General features: G+C 65.2%; 1 protein-coding gene across 3 annotated transcripts; it reads right to left on the minus strand.

Annotated features, from left to right (window-relative positions):
* Positions 1-194: 194 nt before the first annotated feature.
* Positions 195-23,407, minus strand: B3GAT1 (beta-1,3-glucuronyltransferase 1). Of its 3 annotated transcripts, none has more exons than XM_061381681.1 (7): positions 23,203-23,407; positions 10,018-10,110; positions 9,763-9,909; positions 4,683-5,191; positions 3,843-4,139; positions 2,909-3,008; positions 195-1,920 (listed from the first exon to the last, which is right to left on the minus strand). In XM_061381681.1, exons 2-6 carry the CDS (start codon positions 10,019-10,021, stop codon positions 2,922-2,924), a joined length of 1,044 nt encoding a protein of 347 aa, XP_061237665.1. In that variant the 5' UTR covers positions 10,022-10,110; positions 23,203-23,407; the 3' UTR covers positions 195-1,920; positions 2,909-2,921. The 3 variants fall into 3 exon arrangements, with proteins under 3 accessions (XP_061237665.1, XP_061237666.1, XP_061237664.1); XM_061381682.1 differs by lacking the exon at positions 23,203-23,407 and adding an exon at positions 18,922-19,136; XM_061381680.1 differs by lacking the exon at positions 23,203-23,407 and adding an exon at positions 15,865-16,642.
* Between the last annotated feature and the right edge of the window lie 238 nt (positions 23,408-23,645).

Genomic DNA, 23,645 nt, shown 5'->3' on the forward strand with positions numbered 1-23,645 from the left:
CCCCATGCCCCTTGTCCGCCTCCTGGTGCGGATGGCGTCTGCAGTGCCAGGGCTTTGTGTTCGTGTCCTCGTGGGAGGTGACCCCAAGGCTTTCGGGGCCCACGTGGCACCTGGAGCAGGGAGTGTCCAGAGGGGCACCTCACAGTACAGGCTGGACGCTTAAGTGATGAGAAAGCAGGCAGGGTGGAGGAGGGTTAAGACGGTTAAAAACCATAGTTGACTTTTAATTTCGAAACAAATTAAATACAGTTAAATTAAAACAGACGACGGTGCAGCTGTGGGGGCCGCCCTCCCCACTGTGTCCTCCGGGCTCTGCCCCGCCCCCCCACTCCCGACGGGGGAGCAAACAAGCTGTGGTCACCGACCCAACCATGGCTCATAACGAACTCATTCCCAACGAAGACGGAAGCTGCAGTCCACCAGGGTTATAACTAAATAAATACACATGCAGCGAAGAGAGGGTGTTAGGTGAACAACTGAACTAGTATCTGCCAAAAAGAAACAAAAAGAGACGATCCCGTTTCGTGGTTCATCACCAATTTCCTGAAAACCAGCCCTGGCCTTCTGGCCAAGACAGTTGCCCAGCCAGGCGAGCTGACCCAGCGTCCAGAGTTGGTCCCGTGAGCGAGGCCACGGTGCCCGGCGCAAATTCACCCACTCAGCTGGTCACTGTTACCCCCGTGGTTCCCGGGCCCTGCAAGGCGGCTCAGGGCTCTGGGTAGGGGGTTGTGGGATGCTCTCCTGACCATGGTGAGGAGGTAAACTCCCTTCAGCACAGGCGGCGATGCTGCTTGGCACTCTGGGTCGCTGCGCTGAGGCCACGGCCCCCCATACCCAGGAGCGGGCTCTCCACAGCCCTCGGGCCCATCCGGCGAGTTTCAGGAGGGTGGGGGCTGTTAGCGTTAAAAGTAAACACCTGTTTCGGGCGGGGCGCGAGCCGTTCCTCTGCCTCTCAGGGGATGAAAATTGTGCTTCCAGCCGTCAGGAGCATGAGAGGGGGCTGGCAGAGGGCTGGCCCGCGGGGAAGGCAGGGGGACCAGCGCCTCCCTCCTGGCGGGAGGCTGCGTGGTTGAGGGGGATGGGGAGGGACGGGAGGCCAGCTGACTGTGCGCCCCATTTGGGATAAGCGAGGTTTTGCTTCCCACTCTGTGTGTAAGTCACGATTTGCCAGCAGTCTGGGCTCGGTCTCCCGCCCTCTGGGTTCAGGTCACCTCCGTGCCCTTCTGTCGACCCCTCCGCTAGGCCAAAGCCCCGGCCGGGGCGGGGAGGACACCGCCCGGCCCTTCCTCTCTCTGCTCCTGGCCCACCTGCACCTTGAGCCCCGGCGGCCGCTCTGGTGGGGGCGTCTGCCTCCCCAGTCCCGGCCCAGGCGCGGCAGTGGGCGGGCGGCTCCTTCCGCGCTGGGCGGGGCCGGGGGCGGGGCGGGGGCGGGGCGGGGGTGGGGCGAGGGCCTGGAGGGGCTCTGCTCCCCCCGCGAGGCGAGGTACAGCCGGGCCTGCCAGGCGCTCAGGCGGCCCCAGGCTCTGGAGGCGGGAGCAAGGAAAGCCCGCTAGGGCGCCGACCTCCTCTCCCGGGAGCAGCTTGGTCCGGACGCCTGGGGCTGGGGACCACCGTCCGGTGGCCGTGGGGCCCCATGGGGCCAGGGGCCGCTCTGCCGGGCTCTCACCTCCGTCCCAGCCGGGCAGTCCCCTATTTCGGGGCCCATGGCGTCGACCCCGCAGGATTGCCGGGCGGGTGGAGCACAACAGGTCTGGGGGTTCTGTGCTTTAGGGTCTCCGTCCTTCGTCCCGGCATGGGGCCGGGCTCTCTCTGAAGGCCCCACAGGGGAAGGGAGGGTGGCAGCGAGTCCACGGGAGTGCGCCTCAGAGGGACACGGCGTGGGGAGAGGAGGCGGCCAGGAGCAGGTCTCAGAAGGCGCTCCTGAGGGGAGAGAGCGAGGGAGCAGCGTGAGGGGGCCGCTGGGAGCTGGGGTCCACGGGGCCCCCCCAGACGCCCGAGGAGCTGGGAGCGTGCTCTGTCTGACCCACTGCGGTCTGGTCGTGGCCCAGGTGATCTGCCATGCTCAGGGTCATGACCCCCGCGGTCTCCTGCAGTTGGGCTGTTGCCAGCGAGGCACAAAAGCTGCAGGCTGACTCCGAGGCCTGAAGACCAAGAGAACCCCACTCACAGCAAGCCTCCAGCTCAGGAAGGGCCTGGCTGTGCGGGTTACTGGCACAATCCACTCAGCTTTTCTGAGTTTCGTTCCTGTATCTCTAAAGCGTAAATAGAGCCTGTGAACTACTTCAGTACAGGATTTTTAAGGACCAAATAAAAGCAGCAGCAGTTGGGCAGTGCCAGAGACTATTTCTGGTGCCCCAACAACCCATTTAGCAGATGAAGAAAATGAGGGAAATGGGAGCCTGGGAACTGGGCCAGAATCTGGAGTCCACGCTTCTACCTCAACTGAGGAGGAAACCATGCAGACAGAGCCCGGGTGAGTCCACCCAGCAGGGCCTCATACGAGGACAGGTTTGTGGCCAGAATGAGATGGGGAGACAGGGAGCCGTCACGAGGCAGTGCTGTGAGGTGAAGGCCTCCAAGCAGCAAGGAAGGGCCCAGGTGTGCAGGGACCCAGCTGTGTGGGGACCCAGCTGTGTGGGGATCCAGCTGTGCAGAGACCCAGCTGGGAGGCCCAGGTGTGCGGGGACCCAGCTTGGGGGGGTGCAGGTGTGCGGGGACCCAGCTGGGGGGCCCAGGTGTGCGGGGAGGTTGCCACCTACTGACTTCATCTCTGCCTCCTCCACTCCATGGGACCTTTGCCGTGACTGTCATGATTAAAGACCAGGAGGAAACGCCTTGGCAGATTTACTCTACACCCAAGCTTGGAGGGGGGGGCTGCTCAGGGTGTCACCGGCTCGCATCCCCTTACCTGTGTCCGGGGCTCAGATCTCCACCGTGGGGTCAGTGAAGCCTTTCTTCCCCTCATTCACCAGCACTGGTTTCTCGGTCCGCGTGTGCCAGACCAGGATCTGTGTGTCCAGAGACATAAGACCACATGGGGCTGGCCCCGACCTCGCCCTCCCACCCTTGCCCCTCCCCTCCAGCCCTGTTCCAGCAAGACTTTCTCCATTGTTCTGTATTTCTGCCTACCCCCTCATTCTTGCTCTTTGTACACAGGCTGCCTTCACAATATCTATTGGAAACAGAAAATCCGCAGCTACAAAGAAGAGAGAAAGTGGTCCCAAGTTTTCCTCTTGCTTCTCAGCCTCCCCTGTGCTTTTTGATGGATCTTGAGGGAGACAGTTCTGGGGCCTCCAGCTCAGCTAAGTGCCAGCCTGGTCCCCAACTGGAGAAGTCCAAACTGGTAGGAAGACGTATCTATGCATGTGTGTGCATGAGCATATGCACGAACATGTGTGTGCACGCCTGTGTGTGCGTGTGTACTGGGCACATACACTCGTGCTCGTGTGCACGTGCATGGGCGTGTGTGCACATGCATGCACACACATGTGCCCGTGTCTGTGCATGTCGGTGCATGTGCACTGGCATATGCATGTGTGTGTGTGCGTGTGCCCACATGTGCCCACGTGTGCATGTGTGTGCACACATGTAGGTGTGTCTGGCATGGAAGTATGCAGCCCAGCTGATGCGTGGTGAGGGAGGAATTCATTCCTAGGCTCTGCCTGCCTGGGGGCCCCCTCCTCGTCCCCCTGCCCACCTTTAGTGTGGCTGCCTGAAGGGCCACAGACCCGCCACCCTGGAGGGAGGCTGGCTGTCCACTGGCTGTGCAGGTCCCTGATTAGCAGGGAGCCTCGCGGGCAGGAGCTGGCCTGCGCCGCGCTGCGAGCTTGGCGGGCGCCCACCTTGGTGCAGTTGGCTGCCTTGGGCTCCAGGTCGCTGAGGGTGACGAGCTCGCGCAGCAGGCTGCTCTCCTGGTAGCCGCCCTTCACGCCACGCAGCTTGAAGTAGGCCTGGCTCCGCTGCAGGATGAGCCGCAGGTTGACTGCAAATCCCGCCATGTCTATGGCAAACGGCCGGTGGGGGTCGAACACCGTCTTCCAGCCAACCACCTTCCCTGCCCCATTGACCCTCGGGGCCTCGTACCGAAGGCCACCGACGAAGGCGACGGGCCACACAGACACCCTCCTGGTGCTGCGCATCTAGAGGGGAGAAGAGTCAGGACACCTGGGCCGCCCAGGGCGGGCGTCTGCAGAGGACTGGCCAGGGCTGTGAGCAAGGCCACCCTGCAAGCAGCTGGTGCTTCCCTTGTCACGTGACCTGTGCTTTGTCCTTTGCTGCAAAAGCTCTGTCTCCCCGATTTAGAGTCTGAAATGACTCCCTCCCCTCCCCCACTGTCCTGATTCCCAAACTCGGGGGATGGGAGTTGGGGGGACACTGAAGGTGGACGGGGAACCCTCCTCCCCTCCCCCACTGGAAGCCCTCCTCCAGACAGTGCCTGAAGCCAGGGCTGCGGTGGGTTGGTCGGTCTGGGAGCCCATGCAGGCCCCCTCCCCCTTCGCCAGGTTCCCCGCCCTCCCTGGTCTGCGTATCCACGTACTCCGTACTGTGTAAGGAGTACTGCATATAAGTACTGGGTACAATGGTACTGGGTACAAGGGTACTGGGTACAGGAGTACTGGGTATAAGTACTGGTCCCAGGGGTACTGAGTACAGGTACTGGTCTGTGTATCCGCGGCCCGCACCTCCTCGAAGAGCTCCAGGCTGTAGGTGTTGTCGTCGTCCGCAAAGTACACCACGCCAGGCTGGCTGGAATTGCGCGGGAAGGTCTCCCGCAGCCAGCGCAGCGCCAGGTTGCGCTGCATGGTGCCCCGGGGGATGCGCGGGTCACGCGCATCCCCCCGCAGCTTGTAGTTGCGTGGCGTCTCCACGTGCAGGTGCGTGTAGTTGAGGCCGGTGTCGCGCAGCAGGCGTGCCGTCAGCGGGGTGCGGCGCGGCGCATCCTCCACCACCAGCCAGTGCAGGTTGGGCACGTGCAGTAGCGTGTTGGCCAAGCGAGTGAGCTCTGCCTTCTGCACTGGGCGACTGTAGGTGGGTGTCACCACGTGGATGGTGGGCAGTGTGTCAGACCAGGGCGGGGGCCGTGTGTACACGTACTCTGTGCGCACCACCTCCACGATGTCCCGGTCGGACATGCAGTACTCCCTGGGGTCCGTGCCAGGGGGTGCCTCGCGCCGGGGGTCACCACTGTCATCTGCAGATCAGAGGAGGGGGTGTGGGGACACTGGGCACAAGTGCTGGGCACAGAGGCACTAGGTACAGTGGTACTGGGTACAGAGGTACTGGATAAGGTACTGAGCATAGGGGCACTGGGTAAGGTACTGGGTACGGGGTACTGGGTAGAGGTACTGGTTACAGGGTACAGTGGTACTGGGAACAGGGGTACTGGATAAGGTACTGAGTACAGGGGTACTGGGTACAGGGTACAAGGGTACTGGGTACAGGGGTACTGGGTACAGGGTACAAGGGTACTGGATACAGGGGTACTGAGTATAGCATTGAGGTACTGGGTACAGGGTACTGTGTAAGGAGTACTGCATATAAGTACTGTGTACAATGGTACTGGGTAGAAGGGTACTGGGTACAGGAATACTGGGTATAAGTACTGATTCCAGGGGTACTGAGTACAGGTACTGGAAACAGGGGTACTGGGTACAGGAGTACTGGGTACAGATGCTGGGTATAAGGGTACTGGGTATGAGCACTGGGTACAAAGGTACTGGGTACAGGAGTATTTGGTATAAGTACTGAGTACAGGGGTACTGGGTACAGACACTGGGTACAGAGGTACTGGGTACAGGAGTACTGGGGTACAGATACTGGGTACAGGTGTACTGGATACAGGTACCAGCCCGCCCGGCTCTCCTCTGCTCCTGTGGGAGAGTCAGTGCACACCTCTCTGGGATCCTGGGGGCTGCCGCTGATGGTTAAGGCTGGCTGCCTGACACCCTCGCCCTGGGTCCTCCTCTTTCTGACCCCTATGCCTGGCTTTCGACAGCTCTGAGCGGTTTAAGGGCAGCTGGCCAAGCTGCAGCATCGCACCCGGGGCTCCCGTCTGTGCCAGGCTTTGTGTGGCGAAGCGCCCACCACACTGCCCGCGCCCTTCTCCCCAGAGCTGCTGAGGAGCCTGGGGCACTAGCGCTCCTGCCTGGGGCAACCTTAGTGCTTTGGTGCCACGCGGCCTGTGGCCCCAGAGTCCAGGAGCACCTCACCTGGGTTCCAGATAGACTGGACAGGATCAGAGCCTCCCTCTCAGGCTGTTGCCCCCGTCCTCCCCTCCCTGTCCCCCTCCTGCTCCCCCGGGGGGAAGGGACCTGTGGGGGTTGCCCCAAAGGCGCTCTGGGGCCTGACCCAGAATCTAGCTCCCGAACCTCGCTGTGGAGTGTGGGGCTTCACCACAGCACTCTGTCCTGGGGGCTGTCCATGGTGGGCAAGATGCTTCTGGATCCCGAGCCCATCCCTTCTGACCGTCGATGTCCCATGTTTGGGCCAAAGGGCGGGGTGGAGACCCGCCTCGGCTCCTCTGGGCCTGTGTGTCTCCTCACATGCACGTTCCTGTCATGCGTTCACAGCCCCTGGGGCCTTGCCTGGGCCCCTGCCCAGCCGTGCGCCCAGGAGGGGTGTGTGTGGAGCCGGGCAGAGGCCCACCTCCATGACACGCAGGCATGGGAGCCCCTGGAGGTGCCCTGCTCCCGCCAGGGCAGCTCTGATGGCCAGGCTTTCTCCCTTATCTGCATCCCCGTGGGGAGCCAGCAGCCCCTCATGGGGGGACCAGCCCACACCCCTCCCGTTCTGAAAGCGCCCCCCGCCCCCAACCGAGGCCTGTCTGGCCACGTGAAGGACTCTGGGTGCTCGCTGCTCCGGGGCCATCTCAGCGGGAGGTGGGATGGTCGGAGGCCAGACCTTGGGGTCCGGGGTCCGAGGCTCAGACCCGGCCAGCTCTGCACTAACCACAGGACCCTGAGCCAGGGGCCTGGCCTCTGGTCACTGCTGGCAGCTGCGAAGGGGAGCTGATAACTGCATCTCCTTGTGGGTTTAGGGGCTCGGAACACAGCCCGGGCTCACAACATCTCTCCTGTGCAGAGGCGGACAGTAAGATGTCCAACTATGGGAAGGGTAGTGGGGGCAATCCCGTGCAGGGGGTGAAGGGGGTCCCGGGAGGCTGGGCTTCCTACAGCTCTAGTCAGCACGCAGGTGTGGATGTGGGTGCTGGCCTGGGGCTGGGCACTGGGCTCCGCGGTGACATACAAGTCCCCGGCTCTCGGAGAGTTCCCACGGGCTAATGACCCCCCACTGGGGACACACAGCCCAGGTGGGAGCCTGCCCCCGGGCTGCGGGTGCAGGGTGGGGAGACCGGCGCAGGCAACCAAGGGGACTTTCTGCAGGAGTTTTAAGTCAAACTGGGAAAAGAAAACAAGCTTCCAGAGAGCAGCTGCAGACCAGGACATAAATAAGGGTTAGTGTATCCTGCCGCGAGCAGAGCTCTGGAGCCCAAGGCTAGGGAAGGACCCTGAGGGTCCCCCCCCCCCGCTGCCCTGTGATCACACCCCCGCAGGCAGCTCTGCGCCCTGGAGGGTCTGCGAGCCTAAGACGGGCTGGGTCAGGGTTGCCGCCGCCTCCGGTCCTCAGGGCCCCCATCGCCCTCTGGTGCTGCCTGTGTCACCATCGCGGCTGCCCTGGGGCCAGGGCGCCAAGTCCCGTCTCTAGGCATGACCGGCCGTGCTGAGCGCGGCAGCCTGGCGTCCCTGAGCCCAAAGCGCCGCTGAGAACAGAAGCACGTGGTGTTACATCCCACGCGACAGACCTCGTGAGGTGCCGCGGTGACGGCTCTACAAGGACAAGCAGCAGGGCTCCCTGGCGGTCCAGGGTTAGGACTTGGCGCTCTCACTGCCATGGGCTGGGTTCAGTCCCTGCTCAGGGAACTAAGATCCCACGAGCCACTCAGCTCAGCCAAAAAAAGATAAAGCACCAAGGAGCGAGGGGAGGAAATGCTGGGAGAGCTCCAGGCGCCCGACGGACGGTGGGCGCTGAGCCACGCTCGGCCCAGTCCTCCTGGAGGAAGCTTCAGGCCCCTGCAGCGATGAGCAGCCTGAAGCGTCACGGTGAGGGCTGCCCGCACCAGACTGGGGCTCTTGGCCCTGCCTGCTCTGGGGGCTGGGGGCTGCGTCAGGGCTTCCTGACCAGGAAAAGAAGACACTCGCCCTGAAAGGCTTTCAGTAACACAGGCTGGAAATCCCACCACCCAACCCCAAGCCCTACCACAGTGCATGCCCCCCAACCCTGAGCCCTCCCATGCTGCACCCCCCAGCCCTCCTGTGGGGTATGCACCCCCTAGCCCTCCCACGGTGCACGCCCACCACCCCTGAGCCCTCCCATGGTGTACCCCCCCAGCCCTTCCGTGGTGCATGTCCTGGGCGTGGGTGCAGAAGAAAGCCCGCGAGGCTCTGAGCCTGGGTGCATGGCACCATCCGAGCCCCAGGTCAGCCCCCAAGGGTGCAGTCATCAGCCAAGTCAGCCCCAGGTCCCCACTGGCCAATCAGGGGAGAGTCAGCCCTCCAGGCTGTGGCCACTCCGTCAGGGGAGTCAGGCCTCCCTCCAGGCTGTGGTCACCCCGTCAGGGGAGAGTCAGGCCTCCAGCCTCTAGGCTGCGGTCACCCCGTTAAGGGAGAGTTAGCCTTCAGGCCGTGGTCACCACGTCAGGAGACTCAGGCCTCCAGGCTGCAGTCACCCCATCAAGGGAGACTCAGGCCTGCAGGCTGTGGTCACCCCATCAGGAGACTCAGGCCTCCAGGCTGCGGTCACCCCGTCAGGAGACTCAGGCCTCCGGGCTGCGGTCACCCCGTCAGGAGACTCAGGCCTCCAGGCTGTGATCACCCTGTCAGGAGGCTCAGGCCTCCAGGCTGCGGTCACCCTGTCAGGAGACTCAGGCCTGCAGTCTGTGGTCACCCCGTCAGGAGACTCAGGCCTCCGGGCTGCAGTCACCCTGTTAAGGGAGACTCAGGCCTCCGGGCTGCGGTCACCCTGTCAGGAGACTCAGGCCTCCAGGCTGTGGTCACCCTGTCAGGAGGCTCAGGCCTGCAGTCTGTGGTCACCCCGTCAGGAGACTCAGGCCTCCGGGCTGCAGTCACCCTGTTAAGGGAGACTCAGGCCTCCGGGCTGCGGTCACCCTGTCAGGAGACTCAGGCCTCCAGGCTGTGGTCACCCTGTCAGGAGGCTCAGGCCTGCAGTCTGTGGTCACCCCGTCAGGAGACTCAGGCCTCCGGGCTGCGGTCACCCTGTTAAGGGAGACTCAGGCCTCCGGGCTGCGGTCACCCCGTCAGGAGGCTCAGGCCTCCGGGCTGCAGTCACCCCGTCAGGAGACTCAGGCCTCCAGGCTGCGGTCACCCCGTCAGGAGGCTCAGGCCTCCAGGCTGCGGTCACCCCGTCAGGAGGCTCAGGCCTGCAGGCTGCGGTCACCCCGTCAGGAGGCTCAGGCCTCCAGGCTGTGGTCACCCCGTCAGGAGACTCAGGCCTGCAGGCTGTGGTCACCCTGTTAAGGGAGACTCAGGCCTCCAGGCTGTGGTCACCTTGTTAGGAGGCTCAGGCCTCCAGACTGCGGTCACCCCGTCAGGAGGCTCAGGCCTCCAGGCTGCGGTCACCCTGTCAGGAGGCTCAGGCCTCCAGGCTGTGGTCACCCCGTCAGGAGACTCAGGCCTCTGGGCTGCGGTCACCCCGTCAGGAGACTCAGGCCTGCAGGCTTCGGTCTCCCGGTGGGGCGGGACTCACCCTTGCGTGCGGCGAGCAGGGGCGCGACGGTGCTCTGGTGCCACACGGTGACCAGCAGTGTCCAGGGGAGCACGATGAGCACGACGGCGAGGACGTCCCGTCGCTTCGGCATCTCCAAGGCTGGCTGGGCCCACAGCTCCTCGTGAGCTGGGCAGCGGCCGCAGAGGGAGAAAAGCACACGAGTGGGCCGGGTGGGCCAGGCACGGGGCCACGGGGAACCGCACGCCAGCCCACGGGCCTGACCGCTCAACCCACCCATTGCCGACGCAGCTCTGCGGAGTCCAGCCCGACCGGAGTCTGGGAAGGGGTGCTGTCTGCAGTGGGTCAGGAGCCCTGCGGGGTGAACACCTGCAAGAGGGGACAGAGAGGCTGGCCAGAGGCCTGGGGTGCCGCCCCGTGGGGCCGAGGACAGGCGGTGCCCCCTCGGTCCAGACACCCCTGCCTGGGTTCCCCCGGCTTACCCCTGGGCCCGTTTATGAAGAGGGCACCTAGTTTCCAAGGCTTTAACGCCCGTGGGCCTTGCAGCCTGCCTCTGGGAGGACGCAGAGAGTGCTCAGGCTAAGGTGGCTGTGACGGCCACAGCCTTGTGCTCGGACCTCGTTTCACAGCCTGGATGAAGGCATCTGCGCCGAGTGAGTCCTCAGAGGACTGGCCAGTAGTGTTTGGAAGTGGACTCTGGGAGGGTGCACCCTCAGCAAGCCTGGATGGGACAGGGCCCAGGCTGGAGCCACAGCCGGGGGCCAGCCGAGGGGGCTGGGGGCCAGCCAAGGGGCTCGGGGCCAGCCGCCCCGGGGGCCAGCCGAGGGGGCTCGGGGGCCAGCCGAGGGGGCTCGGGGATCAGCCGAGGAGCTCAGGGACCAGCTGAGGGGGCTCGGGGGTCAGCTGAGGGGGTCGCGTGCCGACAGCTCCCCTCCGGGCCGGCTGAGCTCATGATGAGGGATTGGCGCCCTGCCTCCCAGCCTCCTGGGAGCTGTCACCCCCTCCCCCGCCCCCACTTCTGTGCTGAGAGCCCTGCAAGACACCTCTGGGTCCACAGGGGCGGCCTGGGGGGAGGACAGCCATGGGCAGCCCGCCTGTCCCCGCGCGTGGGCCCCCCAGGTGTCCCGTCTGGCAGGCCGAGCCCCCAAGGTCACACCCACCAGGCCGCAGGCAGGCGGACGGCCGTCTCTCCTGGCTGAGAGCCAGGCTGAGCAGGACTCTTGGAGGCGCTGCGTCCCTCCTCCCGACCTGGTCCTCTGGCCTGCAGCCCTCCCGGCGGGTGGGTGCGCGCCAGTGGCCGCCCCGGCCTGTCTGCACGGCCTGCTTGGAGCAGATGGCGGATAGGCCTTGGGGTCAAACGATGCAGGCTCAGGGCGGGTTCCTGGACCCCGAGCTACCTCCGCGCTCCTGGCCGCGGCCCCGCGGGAGGAGCCCAGAGGCCACGCTGCCTGCCCGTCTGGGTGTTGGGCCGCCTCCCCGGCCAGCCCCACCAGTGCCGAGCCCCTGGGTAGGACGCCAAACACTGGATTGGGACCTCGGTCTGGTTGGCCGCCGCAGGCCACACAGGGAGGCCTCCTTGGGTTGTGGGGTCCCCTGGGGCTTTTCCAGGCGTCTGGCCGTGGGAGCTGGCCTGGCCTGGGCACCCAGCCCCCGCCGTGGCCTCCCCAAGGGATCACTCGCCGCTCTCTGAGTCCTCCTGCATCCCCTTCCTCCTGGTGCTTGCCGAGGCCACAGGGGACGGCTTGTGCTGGGGCCAGGCCTGAACCCAGACAGGAGTGGGGGAAGGGGGTCAGGCCCCAGAACCCCTTGGGGGGCAGCCCCCTGCAGGTCCCGATCCCCCATGGAGTAGGAGGGGACAGAGGCAACGGCCTGAGGGGGACGATGCTCTGATCCCGTCCAGTCTATCTGGTCAAAACATCTATGGTGGGAAGGAGGGAGAGGCAGGAAAGCTCTAAAAATAAACTTAGCCATAAACCCAGTTGTGCATTAATTACTTTGGAAGCCATTACGGCTTGAAAATCCCATAACTTTAATGGAGGCTATTATAAGCACGGCGGCGAAGTCATGAAGCTAATTACCAGGTGGTTATGAAGTGAAGCGGGGAGCCCCCAGCCTCCGAGGGAGCCAGCTGGCCAGCAGGGGTCTGTGCGGGGCAGGCCTGGGGCTGGGTGGCTGGGAGCGGGGATCAGGGGGCCTGGGGTGGGGGCGTGGAGTGGGGCAGGCAGAGCACCCCAGACGCAGAGGCCTGAGTCTGAGAGGGGACTGCAAGGATGACCGCGGGCCGTGGCCCGGGAGGGGTGGTGGGCAGCTGACCTGGGGTCCAGCCTCAAGCAGGCTGCCCGGAAGAGGCTGGGCGAACTTGGCTCTGAGGCTCACGGCAGCCTGCCTTCTGAGACTGCAGGGATTCCAGCAGAAAGCTTGCCCACGCCCCACACCTGGGGAGGAGCTGGTTTAGTCCCACTGGTGGTGGGAAGGGCCCTGCTGGATTCAGGGGCCATGTGGTGGCGGCGGTGGTGGGTTGGGGGTTGGATGCGCCTGGCCCGCAGGGAGGGAGGCTCACACAGCTCTGTCCTGCCACTCAGGGAGGTATCTGCAGAGCTGGTGCGTGCACGTGTGTGTGCGTGCATGTGTACACGTGTCTGCATGTGTGCGTGCGTGTGCATGCTGTGCATGCACATTGTGTGCATGTATGCGTGTGCACACGTGTGTGTACGTGTGCATGTGTGCTGCATGTGTGTATGCATGTGCACGTGTGTGTGCACGTGTGTGAGCATGTATGCACGTGTGTGCATGTGTGCGTGCGCATGCATGTGCATGCGTATGTTTGCGTGTGCATGCTGTGCATGTACATTGTGTGCGTGTATGCATGTGCACAGGTGTACACATGTGTATGTGTACGTGTGTGTGCACGCGTATGTGTTCGCGTGTGCGTGCTGTGCATGTACATTGTGTACGTGTGTGCGTGTGCACAGGTGTACACGTGTGTGTGTACATGTGTGCATGTGTGTGCCGCATGTGTATGTGTATGCATGTGCACGTGTGTGTGCGCACGTGTGTGTGTTTGGTGGAGGTCAGTTACACACAGACCTCCCCCCCCAAGCCCTCGAGCAGGGCAAGGGCCATGGTGCCCGTAGGCCTGGGATCGTGGCTGGCAGGCGGGTCGCAGGAGGCCACGGGGAGAAGAACCCCCAGAGTATTGTGTACAAGCTGCGCACGCCCTGACCACCGCCCAGCCGAAGTCCTTTCCCTGATCGAGCGCCCACTGCCAGCCAGTGCGACTCTGCCTGCAAGGCCAAGGATGTCCCGGGAGCTCACGGCCCGCGGGGAGTCGTCCCCCGGGCACAGCGCCCGCGGCCCCGACCTGACTTCCCCAAAGTGGTCCGCGACCAGGGGACGCTCAGTGAGTGACCTGCACGGCGTCCTTCAGCGTTCGTATGATGTTTCCCACCGGTCTTCACCTCTCCTGGAGAACGTTTTCCCGGACTCGCCTCATGGAAGCTTTGGAGAGCATTCAACGTAATTCTCATAGAAACGAGGGCTTTCTTCCTTTCCCGCCTGTATTTCTTTTTTTCTGCCATATTCTGTGATGATAAGGGGCTTCCCTGGTGGCTCAACGGTAAAAAATATCTGCCTACAGTGCAGGAGACGCAGGAGACTCGGGTTCAATCCCTGGGTTGGGAAGATCCCCTGGAGGAGAGCATGGCACCCTACTCCAGTCTTCTTGCCTGGAGAATCCCCATGGACAGAGGAGCCTGGAGGGCTGCAGCCCGTGGGGTTGCAGAGTCGGACATGACTAAGTGTGCACAGAGATGACGAGAGCACGCAGGGCCGTTGCGGACGGATGAGGAGCAACCTTACATACTCTGGGGAGGCCGCAGCTCCCTGGCCCCGAGAGGGCCCCCCACCTGCCTGCACCACACAGACAGGCCAGGGCATTGGTCCTGAATGGGTGGAGGTGACCCTGCTGGGCCGTGAGGAGAGCAGCTGCCCCCTGTCCCTGGGAGCCGAGTGCCCTGGGGCTGGACTAGGGAAGCCGAGCGGAGGTCAGCAGAGTTCAGCAGGGGTCAGCGGGCAGGACGCTGGGAAGGGCCGGCTCACTCTCGGCCTCAGATGGTCTCTGAGACCTAATGGGACCCCACGAGCCCTAACAGGACTCAGCATCAACCCCGCAGCCCCTGCGCAGGACAAGCCTGAGGCCACAGCTAACTGGCTCCCTCCCTGAGGGTCCACATGCATCAGCTGGCCCCATGCCTCACTCCCCAGCCTCCCCACCCCACTGGCTCTGCGGGGAGAGGGCAGCACGTGGCAGCTGCTGACCCCCGGCTCTGCCCTCACCCCCGGAGCAGGTGGAAGAGGGGGCTTCCACCCCAGGAGGGCTCGGACGACCCCCGGGGCTGCAGCCCTGCCTTGGCAGGCTGGGTTCCTTCTCTGCAAGCCACGGCGGCCTCTGAGACAGGCAGGGCAGTCTTGGCCCCATTTCACAGGCTAGGAAACAGGCCTGGAGGGCCTGGGTCAGAGTCTCAGAGCGCTCACACCCGCTCCACGCATACTGCTCCTGCTGGCAGACCTGGCCCCTCGGGCAGCACCAAGGGTCCGGGTCAGCCAGGAGGGGCTCTCCACCAGCTCACACGGTGGGGGCTGGAGCGACCCCGGGCCTGGTGCCATCTTCCTCCGCTTTGGCCGAGACCCCAGCCCCTGGCCGGGGCGGAAGGACACCCGCTCAGCACAGGCTGCGGTGACGGCTTCAGGTTTCTTCCACCCAGGAGTCAGGAAACAACAGTCCGTCGGTCGTGTATGAAATGGCTCCTTGGTTTCTCTTCCGGTTTTTCAGAAATAGCCTTGGGATCGGGTTTGGATTCTGACTCAGTAGAGAATGGAGAAGGGTCTGATGTGAGTGGTCCCCTGCACTGCAGGAGTCCGAATGGCACAAACCCGCGGCACCAGTGGCCTGACTGACGTCCCCGTCTTCATGCGGAGGGTCGTCCACGTGCCCCACGGCCCCTCGCAGGAGGGTGTCACCTGGGGTGTGTCCTGGGTGTCCTGGGCTGGGCCCGAGGCACACGCGTGACCTGCAGCGTGGCTCCAGGTGGGGACACAGACCAGAGGGAGAGTGGCCCACCCAACAGCGGCCGGCCCGGGTGAGCGCCCCCATGAGAGCCGTCGCGGGAGGGCCTTGGGCAGCTGTCCCGTCCACGAGGCCTGTCACAGCCCTGCTCGGGGGTCTGAGTGTCCCCGAGCCCGCTGGCCACCTTGCAGGAAGCCTGGGCACCAGCTGGGCACTGCGCTGCACCTCAGCACCATCGATTGTGATGCAGCCCCACAGAGGCCGAAGCGCCAGCTCCCTGCCCCCGGACACAGGCTGAAGTTTCATTCGGGAGGCGGCGGCGCTAGGTCCATTCTGCGAGCCACTCGGAGCCAGCCCCCCCTCCCCAGGTGATATCATCATGTGTGCACGTGAGCTCGCGGCCAGGACCGCCTCTGAGTGAGTTCCTGGGCACACGCGTGGCCTCAGGGCGCAGAGGCCTCTGAGGAACGTCCCCCAGGAGAGGCTGTGTGGACGCAGCAGACGGTGACCCTGGCCCTGGGACACGGCCTTGCCTGAGTCCAGCACGGCCGCAGCAAACACCCTGGAACATGCTGCCCCTCAGCGCCCGGCTCGCTGCACTGCCCCGGGCCCTGGAGGCTTGGGGCAGCTCAGGACATGCTGACACTCAGCGCGTGGGGCCCCCGGGCACCGGCCTGGGTGGGCAGGGGCAGGAGTCGGGGCTCTGATAGGAAACGGAGGGCAGGGGCCGGGGGCCAGGGCCCGGGGGCTGGGCGTCCGAGGACGCGCTGCCTAGGACAGGGTGCAGAGCCTGCAGGCCCCGGGCGAGGGTGCGCTCAGCCTTGCTGGGGTGGCAGCGCGTGGCTGTCTGTCCCCACTGCCCTCCCCCGCTGTCTGGGCATCCTGCTTCTCTCTGCCTGTTTCCCTTGGAGCTGGTGGCCTGCGGTTTGGCGTGGGGGTCCCACCCACCCTGAAGTTTCCAGGGGAGGCCACCTGGCACTCTGAGCCCTTGGCCTGACCCCCGAAGCTTGCCAGGCCCCACACACTCTGCGGCCAGCCCACACCCTGCGTGAACCCACCGGTCTTGCTGGTTCTGTGTCCGTCTGCAGCCCCCAGGCCAGGGGCTCCTCCGGACTCCTCTGGGCCCTGCACGCTGTGGAGGCTGCACTGTGTCTCTGGCACTGAGTCTCCTTCGCCAACGCTCATTGGGCAATTTGGGATCCGCTGAGGGGTCTGTGGAAAACCCCAGTGCAGGGCCTGCCCCGCAGAGAGCGCCACGAAGGCTGCAAGACGTGGAATATCGTAGCGGGGATGGCAGCAGCCCGCTCGTGACTCCAGCTGAGCGTCCGCGTCTGGCAGAGACGGGACGCAGGGTCCCTGGCTCCTCTGGGCCTGGCCAGCCTCAGGCGGCTCTCACAGCGGTTCCTCCCTCCCCTAGACGAGGCTGTGCCTGCAGGTGGTGCCCGTGGCGTGGACTCCAGGGAGGGCAGGGTGCCCCGTCTCCCTCCGTCTCCAGGGTAGGCAAACCGAGGCTCCTCCTTCGGGCTCGGGGCTGAGTTCGGAGGTGGGAGGTTGACGCAGGGCTGCCCGTTTCCTGCCAGGCTTCTGAGGCTGCTCTCACTGCCTCTGCCGCCTGTCTCTCCTGCTGCCCCGTTCCCTCCCTGGGGTCAGCCGCCCCCGCGCTGGGAGAGACACTGGGAGAAGTGTTGCAGGAGGTGCGGCGCCCGAACGGGCAGCGACAGCACCCCAGTCTCAGCCTCAGGCCTCACCTCGGGGGGTGGGTGATGGACCCAGAGTCCCTAGTCTCAGCCCAGACCCCACCCTGGGGGGGTGAGGGACCCAGGGTCCCAGTCTCAGCCCAGACCCCACCCTGGGGAGGGGGTGATGGACCCAGAGTCCCTAGTCTCAGCCCAGACCCCACCCTGGGGGGGTGAGGGACCCAGGGTCCCAGTCTCAGCCCAGACCCCACCCTGGGGGGGTGAGGGACCCAGGGTCCCAGTCTCAGCCCAGACCCCACCCTGGGGAGGGGGTGATGGACCCAGAGTCCCTAGTCTCAGCCCAGGCCCCACCCCGGGGGGGTGAGGGACCCAGGGTCCCAGTGTCAGCCCCAGACGGTGGTCTAGACAGGCTGAGCCTCACGAGGGGCGTGCAGAGGGCCGCCCCATGCACGGGGCTCCGGGGCCAGTGGCCCCACCCCAGGCTCTGCAAGGGGCCGGCTCCTCGCCTGGGGTCCTGGCTGGGCTGCCCCTTTGCTGGCCCTGCCTGTAGCCTCAGCCAGCCGTGCTCTTGCCTCCCTGTCTCCCGGGGGCTGTCGAGCACGCCGGCCCTGCGGTCGGCACTGGACTGTCGGGGAAGGTGGGGCTCCAGGCGCCTGGTTCTCAGAGCACAGAGGCGTCTGCATCCCTGGGCAGGAAGGGCAGTGGGGAGACGCCACCGTGGACTGCCTCCCCCCGACGGTCTGGCAGCAAACGGCCTGCCTGTCTGAGGACCGGGCCGGCAAGACGCTCCACATGGAGTGACCCAGCCCAGCGGAGACCAGCGCTGACGCTGCTCTGACACAGAGACCTGGAGGACTCTGGGCTCAGGGAGGCACGGCACAACAGGACCAAGCCCCTGACCCGCTCACAGAGGCACAAGGTGGTCGGGCTCGGGCAGAACGGGGGCTAGGGAAGCACACAGCTTCCAGCGTGCACAATGAGGAGTCCTGGAGCTGGACAGGTGCGCAGTGGGGATGTCCTGGGCGCCCTGAGCACTTGAGAGCCGTTAAGGTGGTGCACCTAACTGTGCATTCTATGAATCTCTGCCACAGAAAAGGACCTGCCACCCAACAGCCGTGCGTGGGTGGGTCAGCAGCGACACACTGGGGACTGCGCCGGGCGGCACCTGTGTGGGCCCAGCGCCAGACCTTCCTGCTGGCTGGCAGGGGTCTCCATGGCGAGACACACAGCGGACACGTCCAGGGGACGCGCCCCAGGGGTTCCAGGCAAGCCTCTAGGCGTGCGCAGGGCATGGTGAGAGGCTGGCAAGCACACACACACGTGCACGCACACATGCACACAGAGCTGGTGTTTCCAGCCAGGGGTGTGGGGAGGGGTGGAGGCGTGGATGCTGGCTCCCAGCGGGAGGTTCACGGGGACAAGAGAAAGTCCATGTCAGCACAGGGTGAGTTAGGCGAGCAACACTTCCCTTCACCTCAGAGGCTCAGAGGATAAAAGGAAACAGAACAACTGCTCAGCACAGAGGCTGGGGGCAGAGGGTGTGCACACACCGTGTGGTCAGAGTGTGGTCAGACTATGTGCACACACCATGCAGGCTGCTGATTCACTGATCTAATTAAAGTTTCCTGTGTATTTCCAATGCGCTGCCTGTGGCCTGAGCCAGCTGACCTTCCCTGGGGCCCTGGCAGGACAGTGTAGGTGCGTCCTCCCGCCAGCTGTCACGGGAGGACAGCGGAGGCCTGGCTGGCTGGTGGGGGAGGGCCTCTCGCCCCCTGCCTGGGGGCCTGAGACAGGGAGGGCAGAGTTAGACTCAGGCCACAGTGCGGGGCCAGGCAGCAAGGTGCTGCATGACCCAAAACAGAAGCAGAACCTCTGCGGGTAGCTTCCTGATCTGCAGAAAGAAGGCTGCATCTACAGATGCAGAACCCTAACTCTGGGCAGATGGTCTCCCCGGCCACTGCTGGCTCCCAGACCTGCTCGCTCTGCCCCGTCCTCTCGGCAGGTGGGCGCCCCACCCTGCTCCTGGGGTGTTGATCACGGGGGCTGACCGAGGGCAGCAGTGTGGTTGGGGCCAGACACGGGCACATGCCTCACACATCTGTCATTTTAGATAAGGAGACGAGGCCCCTGGGACTGAGTCTGCAGCGAGCGGCCGACACAGCTGGGCCTGGAAGCCAACAGCAGCTGGTTGCTGGGCCTGCCTGGCCAGGGGCTCCTCTCCCTCAGGACCAGGGCTGGGAGCCAGGTAGAGCCCTCCCGACCCTGGCTGCCCCTGCCTGCCCAGACGCCCTGGAGGCCGGAACCTCGTGTGCTCCTTTATCTTGAACGCACGGGGCTAAGCAGGGCCCTTTGGGGGCAGGAGGGGGAGCTGTGCTCACTCGCAAAGGCGAACACGACCCGAGATGGTGCCGGGCTTACCGTGTGGCCACGGCCCCACCACAGGGAGGAGACAGGCTCAGGGCGGTGGGTGACAGAAGCAAGGCCACAGCTGGGCCCCTCCGTGTGCCAGGCAGACTTCGTGTCGTCCAAATGTAGGTAGATGGAACGTTAACTACCATGGAATGAATGATTTAAAAATTGCTGGGAGTTCCCTGGTGATCCAGTGGCAAAGACTGCACGCTCCCAATGCAGGGGCCCTGAACTGGATCCCACACGCAGGAGCGAAGAGTCTGCACGACGCAACCAAAGATCCGGCATGCCGCAATAAGGCCTGGAGCAGCCAGATTAAAAAAAAAAGAGGCAAAAATACCTGCTGAGCAAAGCACTTACTGCTCCTGTTCCAAGTGAGTAACACGATTCATTGTGATTCTCATTCCCACCTCACAAGCATCCTGTTATCGTCCCACTCAGAGACAAGACACGCGGGGGCACAGGGGGTCAGGGGCGGCCCCAGGGCACACAGCGTGGGCACACAGCACGCGCGTCCGCAGGCCCCGCTCTCCGCGCTCGCAGGCACAGTGCCAAGCCCGGGGCAGCTCTTGCCAGGGGCACTCAGGGACGCTGGGCTCGTCCCGGACGCGTCTGTGCCATCCTGCGGGGCAGCCACAGCCCCGTGCGCGCCTGAGCTTGCAGAAAGCGCTGGCATGACTGGGGGATGCCCACCAGGGGAGGGGGCAGCTGCGCCACGTCCCGCCAGGCTCTGAGGCTCCGAGCGCCGGGCAAGTGACAGACCAGTGCTCACCACTCCCCAGGGAAGGAAGCGAGACAGGGAAGGAAGCGAGACGGGGCAGGGGGAGGAGGAGGCGACGGCACTCGCTCAGCAGCGCGCAGGGTCCATGAGGACCTCAGGCTGGGTCCCTCCTGACACCTGCCCTCTGACCCCCATGGCCCTGCCCCCTCCCCCTCCTTCATGAACAACGACCAGGGCCCCCCATCTCCCAGCTGCGGGGCGGGAGACCCCCTGCTCGGGGCTCTGATCTCAGGGAAGACATCCCCAGTCCAGCCAGCTCTTAGAGGTCCACCCTGAGACTCCCCTCCATTGAGCTTCTGGGCGGCAAAGCCCTAAGCCCTGCCAGGCGCTTGGCGGGGAGGCCACTGCCCTGCCGTCAGCTGCTGCGCTCGGGGAGCACAGATTCATTTTAATATTGGCTGCAGCTAAACCTCATTAGGAAAGTAAATTTGCTGTAGCTGCAAAAAAAAAAAAAAAAAAGGCAACCCACACAGTCCTTCCTTCCAAAGCTAAGCTAAACAGAAAACCTGATCTGACTGGGGCCCGCTTGACGCCTTACCTCCCTGGGACTGGCCCGGGGCCCGAGACACAGTAGGTGCTCAGTGAGCGAGTGTGGAGCAGGGTTGGAGCGGCCCCCGCCCACCTGGCCAGCTGGCAGCACCCACACCAAGGGGCCACCGGCCTGGGGTTCCTGTCGGTTGCACGTATTTTGGGGGGACACTGGCCAAGAAATGCAATGATCGCACCAACCACTGATTCCGCACGGAAACCGTGTTGCTGCCATTCAGCAGGGGGACACTGAGTGTGTCTCCCTCAGTGGAACGGCAGGGGCAGGACCAGGCCCCAGGCCTGGAGGCGGAGGTCTGAACGGAGAGCCGGCAGCAAGGCCGGTGAGGCGGCCCCAGGGTGGGAGAACGGCTACTCCATTCAGAGGCTTCCGGATGCCAGGGGCTCACAGGGACGGAACAGATGCAGACACGACGTTGATGCCTCTCGAGTGCTTCACCTACAGACAGCCTGGCTAGAGAGGCTCCTGGGTCTACAGACGTTCAGGAATCAGGGCCTAGAGGCCTCCGCTTTCCCCAAAGTCCTCCCAGCCGATCACAGAGACCGAGGCAGCCTCGGCCTGGCCAGCCTGTGCCCTGCATGGCACCACCTCCGCGTGCTCACCCCATACGCTCAGCAGGCCCCGCAGAGGACTTCTGGCCTGCAGGCCTGGGCTGCGAGCAAGCTTCCCTTCTTCTTCTCCCCAGAAGGCGTGGGGGTGGGCACACGCAAGAGAGTCCCTTCTGCCCGGGGCTCCCCTGAAGCCCCGCTCCCCCGCGTTCCTGGGGGGCCGGCCCCTGCCCTGGCCGCTCGGGGCTCCCCTGAAGCCCCGCTCCCCCGCGTTCCTTGGGGGGCCGGCCCCTGCCCTGGCCGCTCGGGGCTCCCCTGAAGCCCCGCTCCCCCGCGTTCCTTGGGGGGCCGGCCCCCTGCCCTGGCCGCTGGCTGCCGACACAGGCGGGCATCTCGGAAGGAGGCCCGAGGCGGCCCCCACTCTGCTGGACCCCGGCACCCACGCTTCTGCGTCTTTGTCTGCCTTCTCCCGCAGCTGCTCCACCTGCCTCGGACTCTCAGATTCTCTTCCCTAGCCCGGCCTCTTCTCCTGTCCAGCGCTCAGCAGAGGGGGGCACTCGGGCAGTTCCCGGCCCGCTCAGCCCCTCCTCTGACCAAGCTGGACCAACACGCTTCCCTAACCCTAGAGCCTGGTTTGCGGTCAGCTCACCGCTGGACCCGCCACACTTGTGCAGCTTCCGCCCTCCTCCTCACCCTGTGCTCACAGCCAGAGAAGGCCAGCCACCCGTGTCCCCTCTCCCCTCGCCCCTCAAAACCATGGGGGAAAACCCAGGTGCATCCAGAGACGGCGGCCAGGGGCAGGGCTGGCCCTCCGCTTCTTCCTCTGGAGCCCCCAGTCTCCACCAGCCCCCCTTCAGGTGGGCCCGTCACTGCTGCTCATCCGGAACCTCTGTGCGTGCATTCAGTCCCGTGCCGGTGAGCCGCCAGCACACCCCAACAAGGAGGGGCTCACCCATGGGCAGGCACAAAACGGGCACAGCAGCCGCCTGGCACTGAAGGGGGCATGGATCCATCAAGCCTCCTTGCTCCACACCCGGGCAAGCCTTCTGCATCTCCCCAAGATGGGGAGAGGGGGACGAATGCAGCTCCAGAAGCTTTGGGGGTGCTGGGCATGGACTGGGTGCAGTGCAGTCTCTTTGAGGGTCTCATGGGGGAAGGGTCTTTGTTCTAAACAAAGGAAGGGGACTCGATGTTCGGTCCAGTGAGGCCACTAACAGCCCCCAGCTCAGCAGCTTTAGAGGGGATGCCTCTGTCTCTGTGCTGGAGGCAGGGAGCCCTGGGGGACAGAAGGTGGATCTGGGGAAGCGGGAGCCTCCATCCGGTAAAGTCACACGCCCACAGCCCCGTAACTGGGGGAGCCGTGAGCCCCACCCTGACACAGCTACACACAAGATGTCACCGGCTGCTCCGGGGACATCCCCACCCAGTCCTGTGCAGCAGTGCATGTCAAGCCCCCGGTGGGTACCCCACCCACCCACGCAGAGCTGCCCCCACCAGCCTGGAGCGACCAGCCGTCTGCAAGGCCGGCCTCAGCATCCAGGCAGAGAGAGCCCCAGAGCCCTGCTGCCCAGCTTCTACAAGAATCCACGCAAGCGGCGCCGGGCTGGGACTAGGCCTGGCCGGGGCAGGACAGGCAGAGAGCTGGAGAGGGTCTTGTTTTTGCCTCTGCGTGCGCAGGGGCGGGTTCTCTCAACCTCAGCTCCAGCCCCAGGCCGGCATCACCTCCTTCCTGGCCTCCCTTCCATCCTCTGCTGCCTCACACCTCAGTTTGCTCCCCTAAGCTGTGGGCTCTGGTTGGGAGGGACTGGGGCCCCAGGCCTGAGTCCGGGTGTGGAGGGCAGGCAATGAACTCGGTCCTGACTCCTTCTGCCCCCTGCACACCTGTCCTGACGCTGGGCCCCCTCACCACTGCTCAGCCCCCCGCCTCGCGGGAGAGTTGTGGACACTTAACTTGCCAGTGGCTGGAGCCTCTGGGCTTGGGGACGACCCTGGGGAACCCGGAGCATTGGTGCTGACCCCCAACTCCAGGTCGCCAGGAACCACCTGCTGAGGTGGGAGGAAGGGCCCCGGGGAGCTAAGAGCCTGGCCTGCGGCTGGCAGGGGCTGAGAACCAGCTTCCCCTTGTCGATGCGAGGAGGGCCAGCACCACCCAGGTCTTGTCTCGCAGCAGCCCCTCGACTGCGGCGCTTCCTGGCCCCGGCCCGATGCTGGCCGACTCTCAGCCGCCCCGCTGCGCGCACCACCATCCACGCGCGCGCGCACACACACACACAGGCACACACACACACAGGCACACACACACACAGGCACACACGCACACAGGGGCGCGCGCACAGGCGCCCGTAGCACATGCCGCGGGCGCCGATGCGGACGCATAAAGGGGCTCTGTACGCGGCGGCGGCGGGGCCACTGACCTGCGGCGGCGAGTCCGGATCGTCCCCGGCGCGCTCCATCTCGGCGGCGGCCCCTAGGCGCCGGTCCCCGCACCCCCGGGCTGCTGGCCCCGGCCACGCGCGCCTCCGGCCCCGGGGGCTCTCGGGCTGCGGGTCCCCCGAGGCCCCTTCATCGCCGCGGGGTCAGCGCCGCCCCGGCCCGGCCCTTCTGCGCTCGGCGAGGCGGCGGCCGAGCCCGCGAGCGCACTGGGGGCGCGGGGCGGGGAGCCGGGCGGGGAGGACGGGGGCGCGGCAGAGCGAGCAGAGCCGGCCGGGCGCAGGGCGGAGGCGCGGGGCCGGGGCGCGCGGCCGGAGCCAGCAGACCGGGCCGGCGCGCAGTCCCCTCGGCGGCGGCGGACGCGCCCGGGCCGCCGCGGCTGTGACAGCGCCGCCAGCCCCGCCCCCGGCCCGCCCCCGGCCCGCCC

The sequence above is a fragment of the Bos javanicus genome, chromosome 15 (assembly GCF_032452875.1).
Source record: "Bos javanicus breed banteng chromosome 15, ARS-OSU_banteng_1.0, whole genome shotgun sequence".
Lineage (NCBI taxonomy): Eukaryota > Metazoa > Chordata > Mammalia > Artiodactyla > Bovidae > Bos > Bos javanicus.

What these genes read in the sequence shown, in the direction of transcription:
- B3GAT1 (XM_061381680.1), bottom strand. Translation starts at nt 15,991, where the DNA reads ATGAGCGTTGGCGAAGGAGACTCAGTGCCAGAGACACAGTGCAGCCTC. An exon ending in CAGAGCTGCGTCGGCAATGG is followed by an intron (nt 9,910 to 10,017) that starts GTGGGTTGAGCG and finishes GCCGCTGCCCAG; the next exon opens with CTCACGAGGAGCTGTGGGCC. An exon ending in GCCTGGAGCTCTTCGAGGAG is followed by an intron (nt 4,140 to 4,682) that starts GTGCGGGCCGCG and finishes TCTCCCCTCTAG; the next exon opens with ATGCGCAGCACCAGGAGGGT.